We start from the raw sequence: 27,949 nt of genomic DNA on the forward strand, positions 1-27,949 counted from the left end.
GGGGCCCCAGCAGTCGCTTATCCTGTGGATAGAGAAGTTGTTTTCAAAGGGTCCGTTCACATGTGGTCCACAAAACACGGACACCGGCCGTGTGCGTTACGTATTTTGCTGACCGCACATGGCCAGCACTAGAAATGCCTTCACTTGTCCGTGGCTGCCGACAAGAATAGGACGACATCTTTTTTTTTTTTTGCGGGACCGCGGAACGGACATGCGGATGTGGACAGCACACTGCTTATTTTGTGGCCCCGTTGAAAATGAATGGGTCTGCATCCGTTCTGCAAAATTGTGGACCCATAATGGATGATGGGTGTGATTAGAGGTTCTCGCTACATTTTTTTCTGGAAGAGTGAAAAAAACCCACTTTGGAGGAGTATTTTTAGCTGATGAGTAGGAAGGTCACAGTAATTCATATAGGTAATGCGAAGGCTGCATAGCGTGCAGGGAACATTACTAGTGTCGGCAAATTTAGCCGACATCATATACTAAACATAAGACCACGTCTACCTAACCAGTGCCACCAGTTCTTACCAGTATAGATGTGAGCAGCCTGAAGCTGGGGGCAACTTGGTACAAAGCACCGCGCATGAGCGCCCCCCTCTGCAGCCGTCTCAGATTGGAGGCTAATGCTATGTAGGCTTAGGGTGGCACAGAACTCTGCAGGGTGGCACAGTATGAGGCTATGTGGGTTCAGGGTGGCACAGAACTCTGCAGGGTCAGGGTGGCACAGTATGAGGCTATGTGGGTTCAGGGTGGCACAGTATGAGGCTATGTGGGTTCAGGGTGGCACAGTATGAGGCTTTGTGGGTTCAGGGTGGCACAGAACTCTGCAGGGTCAGGGTGGCACAGAACTCTGCAGGGTCAGGGTGGCACAGTATGAGGCTATGTGGGTTCAGGGTGGCATAGTATGAGGCTATGTGGGTTCGGGGTGGCACAGTGTGGTAAAGCACTGTATGTAGTGCACATAGTGATACAGTATATAGTGTACGGTATATAATGGGACAGTGATGCTTTTCCTCGGCCACTACAGTCTGTGTGTGAACCCGGCCCTACCCCTCGTGCAGCCTCCTCTCTTCTCCCCCTGCTATCTCCAGGACTTGCCCTGGCAGTGAGAGTCGGGGTATCTGTAAGCCGGTCATGTTTTGTATCAGCCAGGAGGCTTGTGCCGGGCCCCACATCGGGTACACGGGCACATCACAGGGTGCTGCATCTATGAGCTGCTCCTCCTTTATTTTTCTGGCCATGGGACAATAGACCGACCTGCCCTGAGGGTCTCCCTCACGTGTCCAGCGCTGAGACCCTCGCTGACTTCTATGAGCAGGAGTCTGGTGCGCTCACTGCGGAGCGCGGTACTGAAGACGATCCCCTAGACCAGGGATGGGCAAACTCTGCCCTCCAGCTGTTTTTTTTAAAACAAATCCCATCATTCCCAGTCTGCCTACAGCTACCAGCCTACAGCCGGGCATGATGGGATTTGTAGTTTGCCCATCCCTGCCCTAGACCTTCTATTGAGGCCGTCTTCAGTACCGCGCTCTGCAGGGAGGAGAGCTAGCGCTCGGAGCTTCAGACTCATCACTGTAGGGAAAAACAAGGCGCTCATATCTGGGACCCCCCCGCTAAATTTCACTACACTGCAAGGCTGTGAGGATCGCGCGCCTCCTTCCTCACTTCAGAGCGGTGTGCCCTAAGCTCCGGCGGCCGCTCAAACTGGCCAATCGCTAAGCTCCTCGCTGTAAGGAGCCTTGTGATTGGATGTTTCAGGCAGCAGCGCTCACTGCACTGATGAATGGCAGGGAAAAGTCTACGGCCTATCGGTACGCCTTAGACTTTTTCCAGGGAGTAAAATGGCCTGAGCAGGCGTCCGACGCATGTACAGACGTTATTGCGACCTCTGGGCGTGACTGTAATGTCCCTTTAAATCTGCGTGCTAATGGTGCTCTGTTCTGCCCCTCAGGTGTGCAAGCATTTTCTGTGCGAGTTCTGTCCGGCCGAGCTCTTCACAAACACCAGATCCGATTTGGGTGAGTAACGCCTGGAGAGCTCCTCCTTGTGGCCGTCCTGAACCTCATTCAGTCCGCAGTAGGCGACTAGAGGCATCGGTCTGCTTGCTTTCAGTGTATGGAACCCTTCATAGTTTACGTTTAGTGGCTGAATACCTGTCCTGATCTAATGCTCCTCCTCACAGCTGAGGGGTCGTCACAATGATTTCCGTCTAGACAATACTCTGTGGTAGACACAGCACAAATCTGTTACAGTGTGTCAGTGGACTAATCGGGACTGAGTCCTAGACGTCGTGTGGGCGCCATGTCCGCCTCTATAATCAGATATATGTAATGATTTCAGTTATCGCACCCGCCTGTCGGGACATTTAGCTTGAGGTGCACCAAACTGACATGATAGGACGATTCATGAAGATCTTACCTACACATGAGTCCCCGTGGGGAATGCAGGGTATGGTACGAAGGATCTGTCCGGAGCAGGCCATTGTCCTAATAACGGTCTGCTCGTCAGTGGAGGGGAATCCCTTCCTTTACATGCAGAGATCACCCCCGCTGTATGGGGGTGTAAAGGTGCCGCCAAGTTCGTTTTTGGGAAATCAAATTTTTCAATCGGTCACCAAAATCGTTGTTTGCCTTCTAAACCACCTCTGCTGCCTGCAAATGATGATTCTGCGTGGAGACAAGTGATGGCGTTGGTGATCACTCCTCCCTATACTGTGGAGGAGATCGCTGTATGTAAATGTCTCCTCCACTGACAAGTGGACTGAACACTTCCTTCCCGACAGTCGCCAGCGTTAGGTGTGTCTGACTTTACGCTGGAGCAGATAAGGAGTTACTGGTAGAGGAGATCCGTACCGTCGGATACTTTCACAGAGCGGTTTCATTTCTCTTTTATACAGGTCCTTGTGAAAAGATCCACGACGAGAACCTTCGTAAACAGTGAGTGTCGTCGCACCTTGTGCTACGTGTTTGCCTTTCCGTCGTCGGTGCTGACCCCTCACCGGCTGCCTGTTTTATATCCTGCTCAGGTATGAGAAGAGCTCGCGTCACATGAAGGTCGGCTATGAACGGGAATTCCTGCGCTATTTACAAAGCTTACTGGCCGAGGTGGAGCGCAGAATCCGCAGGGGCCATGCACGGTTGGCTCTGTCTCAGAATCAGCAAGCATCCGGCGTGAGTATCCGTACGGCAGAGTGCGGTTTAATGATGTGACCCCAGCATGTATGTTCCCTATGAGAGATGACACATCTGTATTCATGGGGTTCATTGAGGGAGTTCTATCTACAGCCCCACATCCTAACAGTGCTGCTAGTTTCTTGTATCTGCAGAGTCGTCTTTAAATATATATTTTTTCTTGGGCAGTCTGTCGGGCCGGCGGGAAAGAATGAGGAGAAAGTCCAAGTGCTGACTGATAAGATTGAAGGCTTGCTGCAACAGGTAATACGCCCTGACGTCATCCCCCTATAATCCGCCAACTGTCGTCTTCCTTCCAGGGCGCATCCTGCTTAATGTTAAAATGCAATTATAGCACAGGCTGAACACGAGAAACCCCCCTGACCTGAGGGCACAACTGCACGGCGGTCGCTTATTGCTCGGCGATCCACGTGGGCACTAATTAGCACCTCAGTGTTTAGTCTGTCTGCCTTGTTAATGGCAGTTACCGGGTGCGGTCCTGACGGCTCAGAGCCCAGAGTGGTCATCCCCTAATACTTCTCACATAGACGGTTCGTTTAGTGTGACGGAGCTTCTGAATAACGAGCCGTGCAGCTCTGAGAGCAGAGGGGTCAGGTACGAGTCTCGTTTCCCTCCATCTGTGTCTCTCATATTGGGCCATAAGTCCCACCACTATTAGTAGCCACGTGGTCCAGACACATCTATTGAGACCAGGCACAGGTTTTGTATTGACCCTGAAGCTTTTCTGTGCAGATTGAGGAGCTTGGCTCAGAAGGAAAAGTAGAAGAAGCTCAGGGCATGATGAAACTTGTCGAACAGCTGAAGGAAGAACGGGAACTTCTCAAGTCTACGACGTCGGTGAGTGACCCGTTACAACCAATCAGATTCCATTTTTTTTTTTTTTTTATAAACACAATTAGCAAAATGAAAGCGGCAACCTGATTGGTTGTCTTCTGTAACTACTCCACCGTTTCTCACACGTGATTTGTCTCCTAATGATGAGGGAGGCTGGAGGATGTTGCCTGCATTGCTTTGCGGGCTCAGGAAGTACTAGTTGACTTTATTAGTCTCATATGGAGCTGCATTTTTTACCCTTCAATCCCTTAAAGGGGTTTTCCTATCTTAGACAATGGGGGGACATCGCTAGGATATGCCCCCATCGTCTGATGCAAGGAGAACAGGAGCCAGGGAGAGTTGTGGCTGGAGGACCCCGGGTTTCCTGGGGTCCGTCCACCAGCAGGCGCAGCTCTCCGCCTCTCCCATTGAAGTGAATAGGAGCGCACCGCGCATGCGCGGCCACCGCTACCATTCATCTCTATGGGGCTGACGGAAATATTCGAGCCAGCTCTTGGCTATTTTCGGTGGCTCCATAGAAATTAATAGAGGGGCTGCGCATGCGCAGTGCACCCTCCTCAACTTTCTCTGCTCCGTTCTCTCCCAGAGGTGGGACCCGCACCTATCAGACAATGGGGGCATATCCTAGCGCTATGCCCCTATTGTCTAAGATGGGATAACCCCTTTAATGCAAAATGACTCATGTATTCACCCTTGGGATATGTATGCTTATTTAATCCCGCAGTTGCCACTGACATTAGCAACAAATACTTACCCCTATGGATAGTATGTGGATAGGCTTTTGCCGCAATCCCTCTGCTGGTCATGAGGGCTTTCACGGTCCCATAGATTTCAATGGAGCAGCAGCGCGCATCCATGACTGCCACTCTTTGCAACAGGGGTACACAGGGCCCCTCTTATCAGCAGCAGGGGGTATTCCGGTTGGTACAAGTTATCCCCTATCCACAGGATAGGAGAGAACTTTTAAGATTGGTAGGGGTCCTAATGCAGGCACCCACCGATCACGAGACCTGGGCCCTGTTCCCCCTGCAGCTCACCTGAAATGACTGGAGCGGCCAGTCACACATGCCCACAGCCATCGCCTTCATTTCTATGGGAGTTCTGGGGATAGGTGTAGATGCTGTACTCTCTCTGGAACTACCATAGAAATAAATGGAACAACCACCTGCAAGGGGGGGGGGGGGGTACGGGGGCCCCTGCTTTTGTGATTGGTGGAGGTCTCCTGTGGATCTTAGTAGGAGATAACTTGTACCAACTGGGATACCCCTTTAAGCCCCTGCCTATCAGGTGCTTATCACCTTTAAGAAGTAGTTTTGGTGATTGGGGTCCTTTGTTTGCACTGGACGTATTAATGATTATAGCTATTGTAGCTGAATTATTTTACCTGCTTCTGCTTTCTACGTGTCAGTCATAGCAAAAGGTTGTGTTTAAAGGGGTTGTCCGGCTTCAGAGCTGAACCCAGACATACCTCCATTTTCACCCAGGCAGCCCCCCTGACAGTTCATGCTCCGATGCTCTCCTTTGCCCTGCGCTAAATTGTGCAGGGCAAAGGCATTATTTTTTTTTGATCCGGTGACGTACCGGGGCTCTCCATGGAGCTTCCAGGAACCCCAGTGACGTCACCGGTACTGGGTGGGATTTAGCGCTGCTCTAGCCAGTAAAACAGCTAGGGCAGCACTAAAGCCCGCCCATCAGAGCCGGTGCCCCCCCCCCCCCCCCCCTCCCGAGCAGAGCTAGTGCACATCTTTCTTTTTCATTGCTAAAAAAAGTTTGCTTTCTTTGTGCAGACAATCGAAAGCTTTGCAGCCCAGGAGAAGCAGATGGAGGTGTGTGAGGTCTGCGGTGCCTTTCTAATTGTCGGAGACGCTCAGTCCAGAGTGGATGACCATCTTATGGGCAAGCAGCACATGGGCTATGCCAAAATAAAGAACACGGTGGAGGAGTTAAAGGTGAGCGGCTGGACGTCATGGAGGGGGTTTAGCTTCCCTGCACACAAAAATAAAATGTGAGACCTGGAATTCCCCAGTGTTGCCAGTAGGGGGCAGTGGCACCTTCTGACGCTTACAGGAGGGATTGTTAGTGTTATAGATTCAAGTGCGGGCTGGGGCCAAAGACAGACACATAGAGGTCCGACTGCTGGAACCCATCCAATCTCAAGAATAAATGGACTGCAGCATTCCCTTCTGATTTTGTCTGTACCTTTTGGCTGTGAAAGATGGTGGGCTACACCGGCTGTGCGGCTCCCTTCATTCTCGGGATCCATAATTCTTAGATGTCGGACCCGCACAGATGGTAAAGTCAGGGCATATTATATTGATATTGTAAAATGTTATTTGCACGCCAGAGAATAGTCAGTGCTGAATGCCTAAAAAGAGACCGTTATCGTGATCAGACATATCGTGTAACCACCGACAGTTAGGCCCCTTTCACACGAGCGAGTTTTCTGCGCGGGTGCAATGAGTGACGTGAACGCATATCACCCGCACTGAATCCTGACCCATTCATTTCTATGGGTCTGTGTACATGAGCGTTGTTTTTCACGGATCAGTTCTGCGTTGCAGCATGTTCTATATTCTGTGTTTTTCACGCAGCCCTGGCCCCATAGAAGTGAACGGGGCTTCCGTGAAAAACGCATTGCATCCGGAAGCAAGTGCGGGTGTGATACGTTTTTCACTGATGGTTGCTAGGAGATGATGTTTGTAAACCTTCAGTTTTTTTATCACTCGTGTGAAAAACGCATCAAAACGCATTGCACCCGCGCGGAAAACAACTGAACGCAATCGCAGACTAAACCGGCTGAACTTGCTTCCGTGTGAAAGGGGCCTTATTGTTTCCACCTGGATCTTTCTCAAGCTGGGAGTAGTGCACGTCCTAGTGTGACCTAGACTCGCTTACACTTCACAGATGACAGCGATACAGGTAGAGCGAAAAGGCAACACCCTCTAAGACCTTTCCACATGACCCGGAAACTAAACTTATTTAACTTTTTCTTTTTTTCTTTTCTTAAATGTCCCAAATGCCCTAAAAAAAATTTTTATTATACTTTATTCATTGCTGTTTGACTTTTTACTAAAGGAATTTTGATCTGAAGTTGGGATTTCAACCGTGCTTTAAATTCGCTATTCTCCACATGACTGACTTGTCATACGGACTCTGCACTGTATCAATGGGGGCACAGAGAACGGTGTACAGGCAGGAGCCAAAATGCTGGCATAGCACATCAGTACCCTGTAATAGTGTAGGATGGCAGCATTAGCTGAGCGCAGCCGCCTCCTGCCTGTGCCCGCTTCACTAAACTGAATAAAAGTTTAGTTACTCTTTAATGACAGTGAGGGGTTAAAGAAGACCTCTCACCGCTCCTGACATGTCTGTTTTAATAGCTTCATGCATTCCCCGCGTACTAACAGTTCTGGAGCATCTATTCCTAGGTCTGTATGTTGTGTCAATCCTTTTATTATTTCTACTAGAAGTTGTAAATAAATTGCTAGCAGTCTGCAGTAAGGGTACAGAGGGGGTGTACCTGCACAGTCCGAAAATGGCAGCACTGATTGGATAGTCAGTCTGTGCAGGGACTCACCCCCTAACTGGTTACCTCCCCTCTGTACCCTTACTGCAGACTGCTAGCAATTCATTCACAACTTCTAGTAGGAATAATAAAGGAATGACACAACATAGAGACCTAGGAATAGATGCTCCAGAATCGTTATTACATGGGGAACGCATGAAGCTATTAAAACAGGCCTGTCCGGAGCGGGGAGAGGTCCTCTTTAAAAGGGTTTCTCTGGGCTTTTAATACTGATTACCTATCCGCTGATCAGCTATATGAAGGGAAGGTGCACTCAATGTGCACGTCCTGTCTCTTCGTGCTCGCTCACTGCTTTGCCATAGCAGCAGCAAGTGCTGTCTCTTTATACGGCTGATCGGTGGGGGGTGCCAGGTGTTGGACCCCCGCCGGTCTGATATTGATGACCTATCCTGAGGATAGATCATCCATATTAAAAGCCTGGAGAACGCGTTTAACCTTGTGGGATGCTATCGCTTTCTGCGATTATAAGATGGGGTTATTTTCCAGTTCTTTAGGTTGTGCCTCGGTGCAGCATTTTTTGGTTCTGAGTTTGTACTTATGTTTCGGTATTTTTTTTGTCAAAGGAAAAACTTAGGAAGAAGACAGATGAGCCTGAACGGGAAGATAGGTTAAAAAAGGAGAAAGACGAAAAAGAGAAGGAAAAAGAGAAGGAACGTGAACGAGAAGAAAAGGAAAAGAAGCGGCGTAGAGAAGAAGAGGAGCGAGAAAAGGACAGAAACCGTGAGAAGGACAAGCGCAAAAGAAGCCGCTCCCGTAGCCGCAACTCCAGCAGAGCGTCTGAAAGGAGAAGTAGCCGGACACGTGACCACAAGAGGTCGCGGAGCAGGGATAGGAGGAGAAGCAGGTATGTTGCTGCCTAAACACTTCCCATTGGGTCACCCTGCTATGTAGGATTATCTTGTGGTCTGTTAAATTGGTTAGCACAACGTCTAAGGGCTCGTGCACATGGCCGTGCCCATATTGCGGCTCACATACAGTGGGTCCGCAATACACGGGAACAGGCTGTTTACTTGAATGGGTTCGCAAACCGGTAGGTATGGTGCGGCACAGATCGGAAGCACCGCAAAAAAAAAAGTTGTGAATGGGTCCTGCAGTGGTCCTACGGCATTGCGGAGTGCAGCACGGGCCTGGCCAGTACACGTATGTGCGCATGAGCAGAGTGTGCTCTGGAATCGTACATCTGTCCTTCCAGTAGATGGCGCACCATGTGTTGAGGTGCTTCCCACTGTTGAGAATGAGCCTCTATTTTCAGGGAGGTTGGTTACTTGGCGGCATCCTGGCTGGTTGACCTTTTTAGAATTGGCAAGTTCTCTGCCTCCACTGCTCCTTAGGTTAAACCCAGATGGTGACGACCAGGGGCCCTTTATCCGATTTGTGCAGTGTTGTAGTGTTTCAGTCTTCACATTTGTTAATTCCTCTGTTCTTTTAAGCAGCAGAGAACGTCAGCGCAGCCGAAGTCACAACAGAACAGAGCGGAAGCAGCGATCTCGCAGCAGAGACAAGCGCCGATCAAAAAGCAGAGAACGTAAATCTTACAAACACAGGAGCAGAAGCCGGGACAGAGAGAGGCGATCAAAAGAAAAAGGTTTGTTCTGAAAATACATGATTTACTTATTCCTCATGTCACGTGGTGTAAAAGTGACACCCTGAACCAGCGTTCAAATCTGCAACGAAATCTGCGGATTTTGTACTAGATTTTGGTTCTGATTAAGGATGAGTGAACCAGTTTTGGACGAACGTTGCTATTTTTTGGATGGCAGACCAATCCACTAAAACAGCAGGTAGATAAAAAGCACCGATGAGGAAGAAGGGTTCCCACGTGACCCTGAGAGGACATTGGGGGGGAGGACTTGTCCTGATTGGCTCCTAGGCTGACAGACCTCCTCGAAGAGCCAATCGGTGTTGCAGCAGGCAGCATGTCATTCTGTGCTGGGCTGTGAATGAGGGTGGTTGGGTGTTAGTGTCACCAGTGACACCATCTCGGGGAGAGTCACAAAACAATCAAGCTTATTGCCAGGGAGAGTGGAGGGAAAGTCAGGCCCTCATTTGTCAGTTTCCGCGAATTCTATTTCCACACGGTTGCAATTTAAATTTCTTGGTCGTATCATTGGGGGACACAGGACCGTGGTATATGTTACTCCCTTTCATAGGTGGAGTGATTGCACTGCCACTGAGTGCAGTGCTTACCATAGGCATTACCCCCTCCATAGGCCTCATCCTAGGAGTCCCCTACGACAATGCATCTCAAACTGTGCCAATCGGAGGGTTAACAGCTAGGATCAGAGCTTCCTCAATCCCACCTGAGGAGCCTGATCATAAAATGTGATTGGTGCAGGAGCCGCTCGCCCCCACCCGCTCTCAGAAGATGTTGGGCGATTGTTAAGGGGATATTGTACTATGGCATATGAGCTCCACAACAAATGCACAATGTGTGAGTTGTTGCGATAACAAGTTTTTAATTCGATTTCAATACCATAAAAAAGTATTGCGAATTTGCGTTTCGATACCGCGTGAAAAAAAAATAAACCAAAAAAGCCACATGCATTCCATAAAAAAATGGTGAATCGTGATGTGTGTGTGTGTGTGTGTGTGTGTGTGTATATATATATATAACACACTATCCTAAAGAATTATTAGGAACACCTGTTCTATTTCTCATTAATGCGATTATCTAGTCAACCAATCACATGGCAGTTGCTTCGATGCATGTAGGGTTGTGGTCCTGGTCAAGACAATCTCCTGAACTCCAAACTGAATGTCAGAATGGGAAAGAAAGGTGGACTACAACCGCAGAAGACCCCACCGGGTACCACTCATCTCCACTACAAATAGGAAAAAGAGGCTACAATTTGCACTGAGCTCACCAAAATTGGACTGTTGAAGACTGGAAAAATGTTGCCTGGTCTGATGAGTCTCGATTTCTGTTGAGACATTCAAATGGTAGAGTCCGAATTTGGCGTAAACAGAATGAGAACATGTATCCATCATGCCTTGTTACCACTGTGCAGGCTGGTGGTGGTGGTGTGATGGTGTGGGGGATGTTTTCTGGGCACACGTTAGGCCCCTTCGTGCCAATTGGCCATCGTTTAAATGCCACGAGTTACCCGAGCGTTGTTTCTGATCATGTTCATCCCTTCATGACCACCATGTACCCATCCTCTGATGGCTACTTCCAGCAGGATAATGCACCATGTCACAAAGCTCCAATCATTTCCAATTGGTTTCTTGAACATGACAATGAGTTCACTGAACTAAAATGGCCCCACAGTCACCAGATCTCAACCCAATAGAGCATCTTTGGGATGTGGTGGAACGGGAGCTTCGTGCCCTGGATGTGCATCCCTCAAATCTCCATCAACTGCAAGATGCCATCCTATCAATATGGGCCAACATCTCTAAAGAATGCTATCAGCACCTTGTGGAATCAATGCCACGTAGAATTAAGGCAGTTCTGAAGGCAAAAGGGGGTCCAACACCGGATTAGTATGGTGTTCCTAATATACATACATATAAGCAAAAAACAGAACAGCACCTCCTGAGACAAATCGCAGGTGCAAGCTACCCAGCAATAATACAGCAAACAAATAAAGTAGCAGCACCCCACTAAATGCACTAAGACTGAGTGAACAGGTGAGTGTGTGAACAGGGTCAAATACATGACGCCAATACTTACTGCAAAGCAGTGAAGAAGCTCTCAGCGCATGTTATTGATCCAAAATATGTCAGGCCCACCTACCAGACGACAAGGTAGCTTCTTATCAGGTGGGACCTACTCTAACATGGAGGGTCCAGCTCCATTTTCACTCTGATTAAAAACACCAAGGGGTTCACCTGTTCACTCAGTCTTAGTGCATTTAGTGGTGTGCTGCTACTTGTTAGATATAGAGATATATATTTTATTAGGGCTGCACGATATGGGAATTTTGTGCTATTGCGATTAGGGCCCTAAAAATTGCGATAACGATATGCAATGCAATATTTTAAGGGAATTGTGCTAGAGGTCTATTTGCTTGGATTTTCAAGGTAAAAGCACACACACATTACTGATAATGCAGAAATGTAGTTATGCTTAACTCCAGAACTGAAATGCAGCGTTTTTCAAAATAAAACATCTTTTACTAAATTAAAGGGAACCTGTCACCGGGATTTTGTGTATAGAGCTGAGGACATGGGCTGCTAGATGGCCACTAGCACATCCGCAATACCCAGTCCCCATAGCTCTGTGTGCTTTTATTGTGTAAAAAAAACGATTTGATACATATGCAAATTACCCTGAGATGTGTCCTGTACGTGAGATGAGTCAGAGACAGGACTCATCTCAGGGTAATTTGCATATGTATCAAATAGTTTTTTTTTACCAAATAAAAACACACAGAGCTATGGAGGAGGTGAGGGGACTTTGTGTGGCCACTGCCACCAATGATTTTAATACTGAGGGGGTGCAGCGCCACCAATGATTCTAATACTAGGGAGGGGGGGGGGGCGCGCACTGCGCCATCAATGATAATTAACCCTTAATACAGGAGGTAGGTACTGGCAGCAAATCAGCGGCAGTTAACCCCTCAGGTGCCTGTGTAGCCTGGTAACTTAACTAAGTCCGAACCCATAAAAAGGTCGTCCTATCATTGGTGGCGCAGTGCGCCCGCCCCTCTCTCTTCATTGGTGGCAGCAGCACAGGGGAAAGGGGGAGACACTGCTTCCTTCTCCCCTGTGCTGTGGGAACACTGGGTGCGCTGACAGCAGTGCGCCCGCCCCTCTCTCCTCATTGGTGGCAGCAGCACAGGGGAAAGGGGGAGACACTGCTTCCTTCTCCCCTGTGCTGTGGGAACACTGGGTGCGCTGACAGCAGTGCGCCCGCCTCTCTCTCCTCATTGGTGGCAGCAGCACAGGGGAAAGGGGGAGACACTGCTTCCTTCTCCCCTGTGCTGTGGGAACACTGGGTGCGCTGACAGCAGTGCGCCCGCCTCTCTCTCCTCATTGGTGGCAGCAGCACAGGGGAAAGGGGGAGACACTGCTTCCTTCTCCCCTGTGCTGTGGGAACACTGGGTGCGCTGACAGCAGTGCGTCCGCCCCTCTCCTCATTGGTGGCAGCAGCACAGGGGAAAGGGGGAGACACTGCTTCCTTCTCCCCTGTGCTGTGGGAACACTGGGTGCGCTGACAGCAGTGCGCCCGCCTCTCTCTCCTCATTGGTGGCAGCAGCACAGGGGAAAGGGGGAGACACTGCTTCCTTCTCCCCTGTGCTGTGGGAACACTGGGTGCGCTGACAGCAGTGCGCCCGCCTCTCTCTCCTCATTGGTGGCAGCAGCACAGGGGAAAGGGGGAGACACTGCTTCCTTCTCCCCTGTGCTGTGGGAACACTGGGTGCGCTGACAGCAGTGCGCCCGCCCCTCTTCTCATTGGTGGCAGCAGCACAGGGGAAAGGGGGAGACACTGCTTCCTTCTCCCCTGTGCTGTGGGAACACTGGGTGCGCTGACAGCAGTGCGCCCGCCTCTCTCTCCTCATTGGTGGCAGCAGCACAGGGGAAAGGGGGAGACACTGCTTCCTTCTCCCCTGTGCTGTGGGAACACTGGGTGCGCTGACAGCAGTGCGCCCGCCCCTCTCCTCATTGGTGGCAGCAGCACAGGGGAAAGGGGGAGACACTGCTTCCTTCTCCCCTGTGCTGTGGGAACACTGGGTGCGCTGACAGCAGTGCGCCCGCCCCTCTCCTCATTGGTGGCAGCAGCACAGGGGAAAGGGGGAGACACTGCTTCCTTCTCCCCTGTGCTGTGGGAACACTGGGTGCGCTGACAGCAGTGCGCCCGCCCCTCTCCTCATTGGTGGCAGCAGCACAGGGGAAAGGGGGAGACACTGCTTCCTTCTCCCCTGTGCTGTGGGAACACTGGGTGCGCTGACAGCAGTGCGCCCGCCCCTCTCCTCATTGGTGGCAGCAGCACAGGGGAAAGGGGGAGACACTGCTTCCTTCTCCCCTGTGCTGTGGGAACACTGGGTGCGCTGACAGCAGTGCGCCCGCCCCTCTCTCCTCATTGGTGGCAGCAGCACAGGGGAAAGGGGGAGACACTGCTTCCTTCTCCCCTGTGCTGTGGGAACACTGGGTGTGCTGACAGCAGTGCGCCCGCCCCTCTCTCTTCATTGGTGGCAGCAGCACAGGGGAAAGGGGGAGACACTGCTTCCTTCTCCCCTGTGCTGTGGGAACACTGGGTGCGCTGACAGCAGTGCGCTCATGTTCTGTGATGCTAGACTGCGCAGCCCAGTATAGAAAAAATGGAAATCGCGATACCTGGACAAAAGTATCGATTGGGTATCGAAATTTCGATACCCGCAACAACCCTAGTGTGAACACTGCCTTACAGTCCCCTGGGTCATTAGACCATCTCTTGTTCTTGCGGGCCTGGCACACCTGTGTATTTGGGTGGCCCTTTGCCTTGCATTATGGTGAGGTGTTTTCCTGTTAGTAGTCTCATCCCACCTTGTCCTTGGCGGGACCTTTACAGGGAATCGGTCACTAATATAGAGCCATTAGGGTACATGCACACATTCAGGATTCATGTGCGGTCAATTGATGCAGATTTTCCACATGTGGTATTACTAAGTGAAGTAAAGTCCGGTCAGGAAAAAATGAAAATAAAATTTTAGGTCAAAATCCGCATTGTGTGCATTGAGAATTTCAAATTCTCATAGAATACAATGTACATGACCTACGGTGCGGATTTTCCGCACTCAATCCTGATCGTGTGCGTTTAGCCTTAGAGGACATCAGTACGTCTGCTCTGTTGTGGAGTCCCATGATCCCTTGTAATCTTTTTAGGGACGTCCTCAACCCCCGTAGTAGTTTATACACATATAAGGGTTCTAATTTAATTTTTTATTATCATTTTTTACCCCTTAGATAAAAGAAGCTCCGACGACAAAAAAAGCAGCAAGTCCAGCAGTCGAGACAGACAGAGCGAATCTCGCAAATCTGACTCTAAGGAGTTGTCCACCCAGACCTCAGTGAATGGGGCCAACGAGGGCGTAAAATCTGAAGGTGACACTCAGTCCAATTAAAACTGATCTGATTTGACCTCTGATCAGTCAGAGGTAAGTGTTTGGTGCCTCACTTTCCATAGCTCTTATGTTTTGCTAGAATGTAACGGTGCAGCGTAAGTATGCACGGATGAAGAGCGCTCTAGAAGATGCCACTTGCCATGAAAGGGAGGCTCAGTAGTCCTGCAGAATAAGTCGAGGTATACCATTTTATGTATTTGTAGTGACCCCCACGCCCGTCCAGTCTTCTCTTCTCCCCACACCGCGCCCTCTTGATCAGACACGCGCCATTCCCAGATGTTGTCTTGATGCTTGTCGTAGTTTAACGCACACAGCAAATGTGTAGATTTTGAATAATTCGCTGGCCGTACCGGTCACTTTAAGGAGGCGCAATTCTATTTTAAAGGAAAAAAATGATTATAAAAAAAAAAAATCTGGATGGCGTTAAAAAACAAACAAAAAAAAGTCTAAAGATGTGTCATTGTGAGATGTTTGGAGTCTTTGCCTTCCATACTAATGCAGTCTGTTCTCGAGAGCCTCGTAGCATTGGATTGATGGAAGTGTAGGGTTTATGAATAAATTCACCACCTCTCTGCCATACCTCACTCAGCGTTGGCGTTGTAAGCGGGCCCCTGAAAATGCCAAATTAAAAATCAAGGATTCAGTCATACTAATCAGGTACTCTTGACAGGTACTCCTTTCTCTACCAAAATCCATGTTTTGAATGATGTTGCGTGCTAGCATAAGCTTAATATACATTTTTTATTTTTTTTGTGTATTTTTATTTTTTTTGTCTTTGTCTACAAAGCAAAGTCACGAATTGTGTATATTTTTTTTTATTTTTATTCTATTTCTTTTACATGTTAGACTTGTTGTTTCTGACAGTTTTAACAGTTTGGAAATTTTCTTTCGACTGTGTCTAGGGATGCAGTGATGTCATTTATACAAAATTCTATTAACGATTTTAAATGCAAATCTGTGCTCGCTATAAATGGGCCATGTTACATTCAGTGCAAGCTTTTACCGAGGTATGTCTTTACATTTTTCCTACCAAGTAGGAGAACGTTGCGTTCTGTTACCCAGGCAGTGTCATTGGCTTTGACGGAAAAAGCGGAGATTTCCAAAGTCGTTTCCTTTTTTTGAGACGAATCCCTTTTTCTGCTCTATATGACTTTGCATGAAGGTTGTTAGGGTTTGGGGGACAGCGCTAGACCCAGATTAGACCGTTTTGCCTTCAATGAGATTTTTTTTATTTTTTATTATTGGCGATTAATTGTTTTCTTTTATTTTTTTTTTATTTCTCTGCGCATTTTACCAGATAGGACGTCGTGCTGAAGACGAAGAGCCGACCCTTCTCTCTCTCTCTCTCTCCACCCGTCCCCTCCCAAGATGTCTTAATTGAAGATCTACTTTATATGAGGTGACCGAAACCTGTATAGAGAATTAAAAAAATTAAATAAAAAAAAAATGGAAAAAAAAAAACACACACAAAAATTTAGCAGGTTCTTAAGTTAAGAACTGAAGTAATTCTCTAGAGTTTAATTCCTGACGTTGTTTTGAGAGGTTTTGTCCTGGAGATGGTCAGGACGCACTGTAAAGTTATTAAATATAAAAATGCAGGCACTTATTAAAACCCGCCTTGCATATTGCTTTAAAAAAAAAAAATAGCAATTTTCGGACTTTGAAAAACAGTTTGTGAACTTTTTTTAAACTTTTTTTTTTTTTTTTTTTTTACAAGTAGTAATAGAATATCAAATAAAAGCATCTTCTAAATCCTGATGTAAATGTGCTTTGTTGTTACTTGGCTTGGTATTACATGCTTTTTCAAATAAACTTGTTACTGTCTATTTTTCGGTGTCTTTTGAACTATTTTTGATAACTTTTTAGGAGTAAAACTGCTTCACTGTGTTATAGGTTATAAGTAATGGGAGGATGGAGGAGCGACCTCTGGGACACCACCTGAGAATGAAGAGGGCGCAGCGCTGGTCTAGTACTGTGTCCCTTTTGTCTGTAGCATGGCCGCATTCATTTGAATGGAGACGTGCTACAGACCCTTTACTCTGTGAGTTGCCTTGATGTCCCTTGTTCGCAGAGGTCAGACCAGTCATCACGTACAAAGAATTTATCGCAGGTCTGACGCACCGTCACTAGGATGGGGATCCCGAGCTCATTTTGCCAGAGGCATCTGAATTGAACATTGGTCAGGCATGCACCCTGCTCCTCCATTCAAGCCCGAGATTGGCAGATTCTGTCCCAGCAGCATTAACCTCTTCCCAACCAGTATACGGCTATTTACGTCGGCACTTTAAAGATGGCGCCCGCTCTGCTCAGGTTTCATACAGCAGGCACTCGTGGCTAATATTCATGACTGGCGGTAATGCAGATCATGGACATTGAACACTCCCAATGTCAATCCTGACCAAGGGCATCTGAATGCTGTAAACCCAGGAGCGCATGCTCTAGCGCCCCCCCGGTGGGGATCTGGGGAGCCAGAGTGTGTTAGCCGCAGGGGGGCTGCTGCCTAGTCATTTCTATGGAGCCCCTGCCAACAAAAAAGTTATAGGGGTCAGAATATGGAGACTTATTTAAAAAAAAATGCAATAAAAAAATATACATGTGTGGTATTGCCAGATTAGTAGTGACCTGGAGAATGAAAGTAACTGGTCAGTTTTATGGTATTGGGAATGCCATAAAAACAAAACCCAAATTTTTTGGGTGGCATTGCGTGTTCTTTTTCAATTTTACCCCATTTATAAATTAGTTTTTTTTCCCCGCTCCTCACCACATTGTATGCAACTGTAAATAGTGTCATTAGAAAGGGCATCTTGTCCTGCAAACAAACAGCTTTGTGAGCAGAAAAATAAACTCTATGAAAGGGTTAAATTGCAGCAGTACACGTGCCTAACCACCACTCCATTCCATTGCCCCCAGGGGTGGCCCTATTTTTAGTGAACATGTGAGGGCCCAGTAATAGAACCCTTTCCGATCATGCTCACTTGTAAATAGGAGGTAGGTAGGTCGGGGAATGCTGAACTGCGCCCACGTTACGGTGGCGGCAGAATGGTAGAACGCCATGCAGTTTAGTTTTGTGTAATGCATCCATGGGCTGAGTGAATCGGACTTAAAGGGGGTTCTCTGTGCTGCAATAGGTCATCAGTATCTGATGGGGGTCCTGCTCCTGGCACCCCACCAGAGACTATGCAGTGTATGAAGCAGAAGGCTCTGTGTACACTGTGTTTTCCAGCGCACTGCAGTTTACCGTCACTCACTTGGATGGGAGCTGAGACATGACCACTACAGTGTTCAGAGCCGTATGCTATCTGGTACCACAGCAAACCCCACCAATCTGAGGATAGGTCATCGTTATCTGCAGCCCAGAGAACCCCTTTAACATGGCGTCTGTCATGTGCCCCCCCCCCCCTGGCCTTTAGGTAACAGAAGTTGTGACCCAGGGCATGAAGTATAAGGTGGAAAACAAAGCAAAATGTCAGCGTGTCAGGACGCACCGCATTTCGGGAATCGTTGGGGGTCCAATGTATTTTTTGGATGGGGTGGTGACTAGAATGTGTCGGGGGGGGGGGGGGGTCTTTTTTTTGTTCTTCTCATGAGACAGATCTGCTGAACATTTAATGATGGCTTTTGCAGGAAGTTCTTTAGTTATTTCGGCACATAATAATTTGGGAGCTCTCGAGCCTTGTGACTGTGATTATATCAAGAAACAGATTAGACCTAAATCTGTAATGCCAAAATCTCCGCTGTGACCGCGCTATCCGACTACTGCGGATCTTAGCCTGTACAAGGCAGAGTCCAGTCTGCTCCCTGCTAGACCAATGTAGTGATGGATTTCAAGGGGATTCTACATGCATCGCCTCTCTGCATGAAGAGGTGGGATGTGTCTCCGTTCTTCCCAGTTTTGTCTGCCTTGTGCTATACTTTACTGGTCGTTTTTTTTTATCACTACGTATAGCTTAATCTGCCTTATACAGTTGCAAGAAAAAGTATGTGAACCCTTTGGAATGATATGGATTTCTGCACAAATTGGTCATAAAATGTGATCTGATCTTCATCTAAGTCACAACGATAGAAAATCCCAGTCTGCTTAACCTAATCACACACAGAGTTAAATGTTACCATGTTTTTCCTGAACACACCATGTAAACATTCACAGTGCAGGTGGAAAAAGTAAGTGAACCCTTGCATTTAATAACTGGTTGAACCTCCTTTGGCAGCAATAACTTCACCCAAACGTTTCCTGTAGTTGCAGATCAGACGTGCACAACGGTCAGGAGTAATTCTTGACCATTCCTCTTTACAGAACTGTTTCAGTTCAGCAATATTCTTGGGATGTCTGGTGTGAATCGATTTCTTGATGTCATGCCACAGCATCTCCATCGGGTTGAGGTCAGGACTCTGACTGGGCCACTCCAGAAGGTGTATTTTCTTCTGTTTAAGCCATTCTGTTGTTGATTTACTTCTATGCTTTGGGTCGTTGTCCTGTTGCAACACCCATCTGCTGTTGAGCTTCAGCTGGTGGACAGATGGCCTTAAGTGCTCCTGCAAAATGTCTTGATAAACTTGGGAATTCATTTTTCCTTCGATGATAGCAATCCGTCCAGGCCCTGACACAGCAAAGCAGCCCCAAACCATGATGCCCCCACCACCATACCTCACAGTTGGGATGAGGTTTTGTGCCTCTTTCTTCCAAACAACTAAACTTTGGTTTCATCTGTCCACAGAATATTTTGCCAGTCCTGCTGTGGAAGATCCAGGTGCTCTTGTACAAACTGTAAATGTGCAGCAATGTTTTTGGACAGCAGTGGCTTTCTCTGTGGTATCCTCCCATGAAATCCATTCTTGTTTAGTGTTTTACGTATTGTAGATTCGATAACAGGGATGTTAGCATATGCCAGAGACTTCTGTAAGTCTTTAGCTGACACTCTAGGATTCTTCTTCACCTCTTTGAGCAGTCTGCACTGTGCTCTTGCAGTCATCTGTACAGGACAGCCACTCCTAGGGAGAGTAGCAGCAGTGCTGAACTTTCTCCATTTATAGACAATTAGTCTTACCGTGGACTGATGAACAGCAAGGCTTTTGGAGATACTTTTATAACCCTTTCCAGCTTTATGCAAGTCAACAATTCTTAATCGTAGGTCTTCTGAGAGCTCTTTTGTGCGAGGCATCATTCACATCAGGCGATGCTTCTTGTGAAAAGCAAACCCAGAACTGGTGTGTGTTTTTTATAGGGCAGGGCAGCTGTAACCAACACCTCCAATCTCATCTCATCAATTGGACTCCAGTTGGCTGACACCTCACTCCAATTAGCTCTTGGAGATGTCATTAGTCTAGGGGTTCACATACTTTTTCCACCTGCACTGTGAATGTTTACATGGTGTGTGCAATAAAAACATAACATTTAACTCTTTGTGTGTTATTAAATTAAGCAGACTGTGATTGTCTATTGTTGTGACTTGGATGAAGATCAGATCACATTTTATGACCAATTTGTGCAGAAATCCATATCATTCCAAAGGGTTCACATACTTTTTCTTGCAACTGTATATCAGCCGCCTCTTTCTTCTGTCCCGGTCAGCCCATAGTCTCCTCCCTCCATCATGGCTTTGATTCGCCTCCACATTCCCATGTTCACCCTTTCCATTGTTCTCTGGGAAGCCTGTAATTTGGTGCAGCTGATCACAAAACGAGGCCCAAATGTAACCTGTGATCCTGAGTATATCCTATTTTGTTTCTTGGACCAGTTTCAGATGAGTGGATTTCGTATTGTGGATCAGCGTTCCACCCTTACCGTGGGTCTGCTCGCCCTAACGTGCAGCATCTAAGATCCCTATGACTCTGAGTCCACATCATGAGACCTGTCACCGCGCATGTGCTGACAGTATGATTGGCTCGTGCGCAGTAGATTTCATTGACCACCCCGCTCTAGGGATCCAAACTGCGCCAATTGAACTCTTGTCAGTACATGTAGATTTCAGAGCCAGGCGTTGGAACGGTGATGATGGCTGCCCTTGTTAAAGGGGTTGTCTCACCTCCTCACATTGCCCTTGTACTACTTAAAATGTTAATACAAGTGACTTGGGCTACTTTCACACATGTTTGGTGTGGATCCGTCCTGAATCTGCACAGATGGATCCGTTCAGATAATACAACCGTCTGCATCCGTTCAGAATGGATCGGTTTGTATTATCTTTAACATAGCCAGGGCTGTGGTCACCTCTCTGGACTAAGGGGGACAATGGTAAGGCCTCGTCTGCAGCAGTCCCACCCTAAAATGCTTTCCGTTATTCCTCCTGTCAGTGCCACTGTGGAGATTGACAAGATGTTAATAAGGCTCACCAGTAATTAGAATTTCATAACCCCCAAAAGAGCACAAGGTTTTTCCCACCCATATTTATAACCCCTTCAGAACCGGCCTATTTTAGGCCTTAAGGATCAAATAATTTTAATTAAAAAAAATTCTGTTGTCACATTCCACAAGCTATAACATTTTTATTTTATCAGTGTAGCTGCATTAGCGCTTGTTGGGTGGGAATGGAAAAAATAGCAATTCCACCATTTTTATTTTTTTTGCATTATAAATTAGGTACTGTTTGCCATGAGGCATAACCTTTAGGCCTCATGCAATTTGCGGAACGGCACGGACAGCCAATAATATAACTGCCTATTCTTGTCCGCATAACGCAGACAAGAATAGGACCGGTTATATTTTTTTGTGGACCACAGAATGGAGCAACTTTTGCGGCCCCATTGAAGTGAATGGCGGCTCGGATGCGGCCCAAAACAACGGCCGTGTGCATGAGGCCTTATTCTATCAGTAATAAGTCTGATCATGGCGATACCAAATTTATGTTGTTTTTATTCTGTTTTCCTACTTTTCCTTTGAGATGTGAATTTTATAAAAGGGGTTGAGACCAGAATTCAACACATTTTCAGAAGTATTAATGTTATTTCATTTTAAGAATTTACATAAGCCTTTCATAAACCCGTCCCCTGTTCCTTCTGTGACCATGTCCTGTGGGGACTATTCCACAGAGTCACAGCTCTTACAGTAGAGAAGCCTTGGTACTTCTGGAGACTGAACTTTTACATGGAACAGCTTTTCACTGTTATTTTTTTTTTGCCCATTTCTATATTTGTACAGGTTAATCATGTTCCCCCTTACACGTCTCTTCTCAATACTAAATACATTTTATTCTTTTAAAACTTTGCTCATAAGTAAGATCCGCAATGCCCTGATCAGTTTAGTCGCTCTCCTCTGTACTTTTTACAGCTCCAGGTCATCCATTCTATGGACTGGTGCCCAGAACTGACCTGCATATTCCAGATGAGGCCGCACCAACGCTTTGTAAAGTAACATCCCTGTCCCCCCGAGTCCATGCCTTATTTAATACATGACAATATACTTCTAGCCTTAGAAGCTGATGATTGACATTGTGTGCTGTCATTTGATCTAGGAACTACAAGGACACCCAAATCCTTCTCTAGAAGTGACTCTCCCAGTGTTACCTCCCCTGGGACATATGATACCTGTAGATTATTACTACCCAGATGCAGAACTTTAAAGTTATCCACATTGAACCTCGTTTGCCAAGTGGACGTCGAAACACTCAGTGTCCAAGTCAGCTTGTAGTTTATGGACATCCCTTATAGACTGCACAGTACTACATAGCTTAGTGTCATCTGCAAAAATAGAAACAGTACTACTACCTCCATAACATTAATAATAGTTGACCCAGCACTGAACCTTGGGGTACACCTTATAACCTAGGACCATTTAAAATAGGAATCATTGACCACAACTCTCTGGACACGGCCCTTTAGCTAGTTTTCAATCCAATTACAAGCTTTACTTTCTAAGCTTATAGACCTCATTTTACATAATAACCTTCTATGATGGACAGGATCAAATGGCTTTACAAATTCTCTACTTACCTCATTATATCAACAGCTTCCCCTCTGTCCAGGCTTCTACTCACTTCAGTACCTATACAGCCACCCGTCTGTCCAGGCTTCTACTCACTTCACTATATGCACAGCCTCCCCTCTGCCCAGGCGGCTTCTCACCTCACTACATCCACAGCCGCCCCTCTGTCCAGGCTTCTACTCACCTCCTCATAAAAACAAAGCAGGTTAGCCTGACAACTTCTGTCCTTGGTAAACCCATGCTGGCTATCACATAATATTATTAGCAGTCACATACTTCTGTATATAGTCCTGTAAAAGGCCTTCAAACATTTTTCCCAAAACAGTAAGGCCTCATGCACACGACAGTTGTTTATCTCGGCCTCGGTTCCGTTTTATTTTGCGGATAGGATGGGAACCCATTCATTTCAATGGGTCAGCCAAAAATACTGATAGTTCATCCGTTTCTGTTCCTTGTCCGTGTTTCTCTTCAGCAAAAAAAATTGTGCATGTCCTACTTTTTTCACATTTGCGGACAAGGATAGGCATTTATTACATGGGATCTGTGGATCCGTTTTTTTGGACAGACGCACAATTTGCAGATGCAAAAAACAACTTATGTGCATGAGGCCTAACTTACTGGTCTATAATTAACTGTGGAAGACCTTGATCCCTTTTTGAATATGGGCACCACATTTGTCTTGTGCTAGTTGCTTGGCACTGTACCAGTCACTAGAGAATCTTTAAAAATTATGAATAGGGAACACAGCAAAAACTGAACAGGACGTTGAGCCATCTTCACGTTTACCTTATTTAACGTAGCTTCAGCCATAGCTACAGTTAGCCAATTTAGTCGGCTCTCCTTGAATTTAGATGCCCATATGGGATAGAGAGATATATTAAATAGACTGAGGTCACCTTTCTTGGTGGATGGGCACAAATGTATTTGCTAAGCGCCTCATGTTTAATGTAAGGTAAAAGGTGGAATTAGTTTATATATAGATCATACACTTTCGTTTATTCTTTTCTCCTTTTTTTCAGTTGTGTGCACCTGCATATTTACTTTATTGTGCAGGATGTGTACATTAACTTTTTTTTTTTTGCATGGGGTAGATCAGTGACCGGAGTATGGATGCCGTGATCACGAAGTTGCCAGAGCTATGAGTCGAGAAACCACCTGTTTTATCACTCCATTAGTACCACACAAGACATTTTTATTTTCATATTTGGACTTCAGATTCCAAGGAGAGCAGTTAACAAGGCAGAACACACCTAATTCTCCAATATTCCAGGAAGGAAAGAATGGCATCAAAAATACTTTAAAAAAAATACAAAAAGAAAGTTTAGAGATACTGTAGGCGGAGGGGAAGTGAATTGAACACAAAAACGAGAATTCAAGTTTTATAAACAATAAGGATCTGCTATCCTAAGGCCTAAACCATCCATCTTCCCCCAAAAAAATGAATGTTTTTGAATTGGTTTTAGTTGTACCTTGTGGAGGCATTCAGCTAGGAATCGTGGAGTTGGAACTTCTTTGGCAGAATGTAACCATCAGGATGTCCAGGCCAAATCCAAGTTTTATCTATGACATCACAAGGTTCGTAACCTGGAGAGTCACGGGATTTTAAGTTAATAAACTCGGGACAAAAACATTTGAAAAATTTATCAAGAAAATAAAAAAACTTTTTTTTTTTTTAAAGAATTTAAGTAGAAACAACAACATTGTAATCGGGGCAGGAGATAAAGGAAGGGTCATAGTGATGCAGGATCGTAAGGTCCTCAGGAAGCCCTCAAGATTTTAGTTGACAAAAATATAATTACGGTAATTTAAATCTGTCATTTTGGAGCTTATCAATGAAGAAAAAGAAGAATTATTTCTGTTCCCCACCCATAGATCTCCCCCTACATCACCCACCACCAAATTTCAATAAGGATGATGAAAATCCTCTGGGATGTTCAAGCGTCACCATTCAGCTGTCACTACATCAACCTGTTCCTACAAGAAATGGTCCTCTCAATCACAATGTTAAAGACTCATCATGTCTCGTATGATTTGTCTGAAACAGACCTGATGAAGTTCCCATTCCGGGATTGAAATGCATAAAACTTGGTATCAATACAGAAAGCTTTTATTTTTTATGGAGATATTTCTTCTTCCTCAAGGTGAAGGAGCAGCGCCAATAAATGTTGTCATTCTTCTCATCTCCTGTCAAGTGTCCTGTCTACACATATAGATTGAAATGCACTTTCTCCTTTAGTCTACACTAGATATACAAATACAGAACACGCTTGGTTTGACTTAGCAGTGGTTCGGGAAATGTTGCACCTTTAAAAATATAGTTGGAAGCCACCACCAAAAACATGGTCAGGTTGTTTGCAATCGAGAAGCTGAAGTTGTGGTCATGCTGTGATCAATTGCTGTGGGCATACCCTTACGTCCACCTGTGTCGCTGACTTTGTGATTTGTATCATCTCGGAAAGGGACATTTGCGAGTTCTGGTTATAGAACTCTTGATTGGCTGTGCCGAGTACGGCGCGCTGACAATAACCAGTCTGTGTTTTGGATTTTGCTAATCGGCTCAGACAGAGAAATTACAGCTGTAAAAATAGTGATTTCAAAGGCGGACCATTCATTAGGGCTTTTCTTCCCGTTAAGGTTTCACTGAGATCTAACAAAGAACAACGGTCTTATGTTGTATAATCCTGCGAAGGAATTTATTAAGCTTTTAATTTGATATATAAAGCTTCTGTGTCGCGCTGAATAATGAGCAGTCCTATGTAAACGTGTCTCCCCCAATTAAACTCAAATGTTTTATATAATGACCCAAAAGTCGCTGTATTTTGTTTCGTCATATTACATAAATTAAAGACCAGCCACCCGTGAACTGAACAATTAATAAAGTGAGGGAGGGGGCTCCACCACAACTTGAAGCCTTTAAAGTCTTTCCAGAATAATTTTTTTTTTCCCCTCCGAAATTCACAGACTAAGCCTTGGACAAAAAAAGTATTGTCTGAAGAAATCAAGATTTCCTGAATTAATTAATGGGCCAAAGGAATAAATCGTACCGTAAATATACAAATGCCGCCCCCATGAATCAAAGGGTTAATTTTATAAGCACATTAATCCAGGGCAGATCGGGCAAGGCTGTATAACTGACAGCACTTTATAGTGGACAGAGCAGCAGACACGCTCAGAAATATTTTTTATTTTCATTTTTTTTTTTTTACGGTTACAAGGCTAGAATTCGGGATTCAGCCACGAGACCAGAAATGCATTCCCGATTCGTTAGTGCCTGCAAGGGGACGAGGGCTGCAGGTACCCGCATTGTGATCCTTCTGTTTTTACTTCTGAAAGGACAAGCTGTACCCCACATGAGGTACTCCCATGCCGGCTTATGTCCTAACGAAATGAATCCAAACTTATGGGTGGATGCTCAGAGCACCTGTCAAAGAGAGTGCGAAGCCGATCAAGTAAGTACACTATGCGTCATATCATTTTATGCTCTGGGGTGGAGACGCAGAGTTAATTTAGGGGATTGAAAATTTATTCAACGCATTCATATAAGCAGAGTCGGTGACTTTTTTAGAGAGTTGTTTCACGTTAACATTGAAAGGTTAAACTAAATCTAAAGTCTAAGTACTAAAGTCTAAGGGTGTGAATATTTTTTTTTATAGGGGCTTAATATTAGTGCAAAGATATTTTTTAGATTTTTAAAAATTACATTCATGTTTTTCTTGTATTGATAACATATTTTTTTTATAGGAATGTGACCCTCATGAAAAATGTTGTCCTAATGTCTGTGGAACCAAGAGCTGTGTGGCAGCTCGATACATGGATGCGAAGGGAAGGAAAGGACCTGTGGGGATGCCCAAACAGGCTACCTGTGACCTCTTCATGTGCATTCAGCAGGGTTCTCAGTGTGACATTTGGGATGGGCAACCCATCTGCAAATGCAAAGATAGATGTGAGAGGGAACCAAGTTTTACCTGCGCCTCCGACGGGCTCACCTACTATAACAAGTGCTTTATGGATGCGGAAGCTTGCGCCAAGGGAATCTCTTTAACCGTAGTCACTTGCAAATATCACCTCACCTGGCCGCACACCAGTCCTCTTCCATCAGAGACAACAGCCAACCCAACCATCCCATCAGCTGAAACAGCCATTGTAAACTTGGTTCCTCCAGTTCTGGTGAACAACCCTACTCACAAGACTGTCAACGTTGGGGACACTGTCAGCTTTCATTGCGATGTTACTGGAAAACCTAAACCAGAAATAACATGGGAAAAGGAAGGAAAGGAAAACCTAGTCATGCGGCCCAACCATGTGGTTGCGAACATAGTGGTCACCAACATTGCCCAGCTAGTTATCTATAATACGCAACTACAAGACACCGGAGTCTACATATGTACAGCCAAAAACAGTGGTGGCATCATCAAGATCAACTTCCCCTTGTCCGTCAAAGAGGAACCTGCCAAGGAAAAGTCAGGAAATCAAACTTTTTTTCCAACTGATGAGTGCCTAAAGCCCCCGGACAGTGAAGACTGCGGGGAAGAGCAGACACGATGGTATTTCGATGCCAAGAAAAATAATTGTTTTATCTTTGTTTATGGCAATTGCAACAGTAACAGGAATCATTTTGAGACCTATGAGTCATGCATGTTGACGTGTATGAATGGACCTGTCAACGTCTGTAATTATCCCGCCCTCCAAGGTCCATGCAAGGCATACGAGCCAAGATGGGCATTCAACAAGCTATTGAGCCAGTGCCAATCTTTTATTTACGGTGGGTGTGCTGGCAATGAAAACAACTTTGAAAGCAAAGAATTGTGTGAGGAATCCTGCCCGTTCCCCAAAAACCAGAAGTGCAAAATCTGCAAGCCTCGGCAGAAGCTGGTCACTAGCTTCTGTAAAAGTGACTTTGCCATCCTCGGACGTATAGTAGAGTTGACAGAAGAGCAAGAATCTGGACTTGCTCTTGTTTCGGTGGAAGAAATCCTAAAGGATGAGAAAATGGGACTGAAATTTTTGGGAAAGCAACCACTTGAAATCACTCTTCTCAACATGGACTGGAGTTGTCCATGCCCCAATGTCACCACTGTCAGTGGACAGCTCATAATCATGGGTGATGCACATAATGGTATGGCAGTCCTACAGCCACACAGCTTTGTCGGCATGTCAAGTGCCCGTCGTGTGCGAAAACTTCGAGAAGTCATCCACAATAAAACTTGTGACCTCCTGAAAGAAATTTTAGGGCAGCCATGATATATTGATGATCATAGAGCACGTATAATAATTAAAGGAGTGTATTTTTCTGAAATTACTAATATGTCAACTTTTAATTAAAGAGAAACTTTGGTCAGATGTGAAAATATCCTACTTGTAGTTCTATTAA

The 27,949-nt window shown here is 46.1% G+C and overlaps 2 protein-coding genes across 4 annotated transcripts in view; both read left to right on the forward strand.

Moving 5' to 3' along the window:
• LUC7L3 (LUC7 like 3 pre-mRNA splicing factor) overlaps positions 1-23,876 on the forward strand; it is a 29,174-nt gene extending 5,298 nt beyond the window's left edge. The window contains exons 2-12 of one of the 3 annotated variants that reach the window (XR_006390251.1): positions 1,955-2,021; positions 2,900-2,939; positions 3,029-3,173; positions 3,363-3,437; positions 3,927-4,031; positions 5,816-5,977; positions 8,178-8,458; positions 9,045-9,199; positions 14,503-14,693; positions 15,958-16,059; positions 23,670-23,876. Coding sequence is in view for 2 of the 3 variants with exons in the window: in XM_044296563.1 (XP_044152498.1) it covers positions 1,955-2,021; positions 2,900-2,939; positions 3,029-3,173; positions 3,363-3,437; positions 3,927-4,031; positions 5,816-5,977; positions 8,178-8,458; positions 9,045-9,199; positions 14,503-14,660 (1,188 nt within the window). In the remaining variant the exon portion in view is untranslated. Of the gene's footprint in view, positions 1-1,954; positions 2,022-2,899; positions 2,940-3,028; positions 3,174-3,362; positions 3,438-3,926; positions 4,032-5,815; positions 5,978-8,177; positions 8,459-9,044; positions 9,200-14,502; positions 14,694-15,957; positions 16,489-23,669 lie in introns of those variants that run through there. The other 2 variants (XM_044296563.1, XM_044296564.1) reach the window with 2 other exon arrangements.
• On the forward strand, positions 14,669-27,902 carry WFIKKN2 (WAP, follistatin/kazal, immunoglobulin, kunitz and netrin domain containing 2). Its single transcript, XM_044296562.1, has 3 exons — positions 14,669-16,059; positions 25,912-26,027; positions 26,320-27,902. Exons 2-3 carry the CDS (start codon positions 25,929-25,931, stop codon positions 27,817-27,819), a joined length of 1,599 nt encoding a protein of 532 aa, XP_044152497.1. The 5' UTR covers positions 14,669-16,059; positions 25,912-25,928; the 3' UTR covers positions 27,820-27,902.
• The last annotated feature ends 47 nt before the right edge of the window (positions 27,903-27,949 follow it).

This window comes from Bufo gargarizans, chromosome 6 (assembly GCF_014858855.1).
Source record: "Bufo gargarizans isolate SCDJY-AF-19 chromosome 6, ASM1485885v1, whole genome shotgun sequence".
NCBI lineage: Eukaryota > Metazoa > Chordata > Amphibia > Anura > Bufonidae > Bufo > Bufo gargarizans.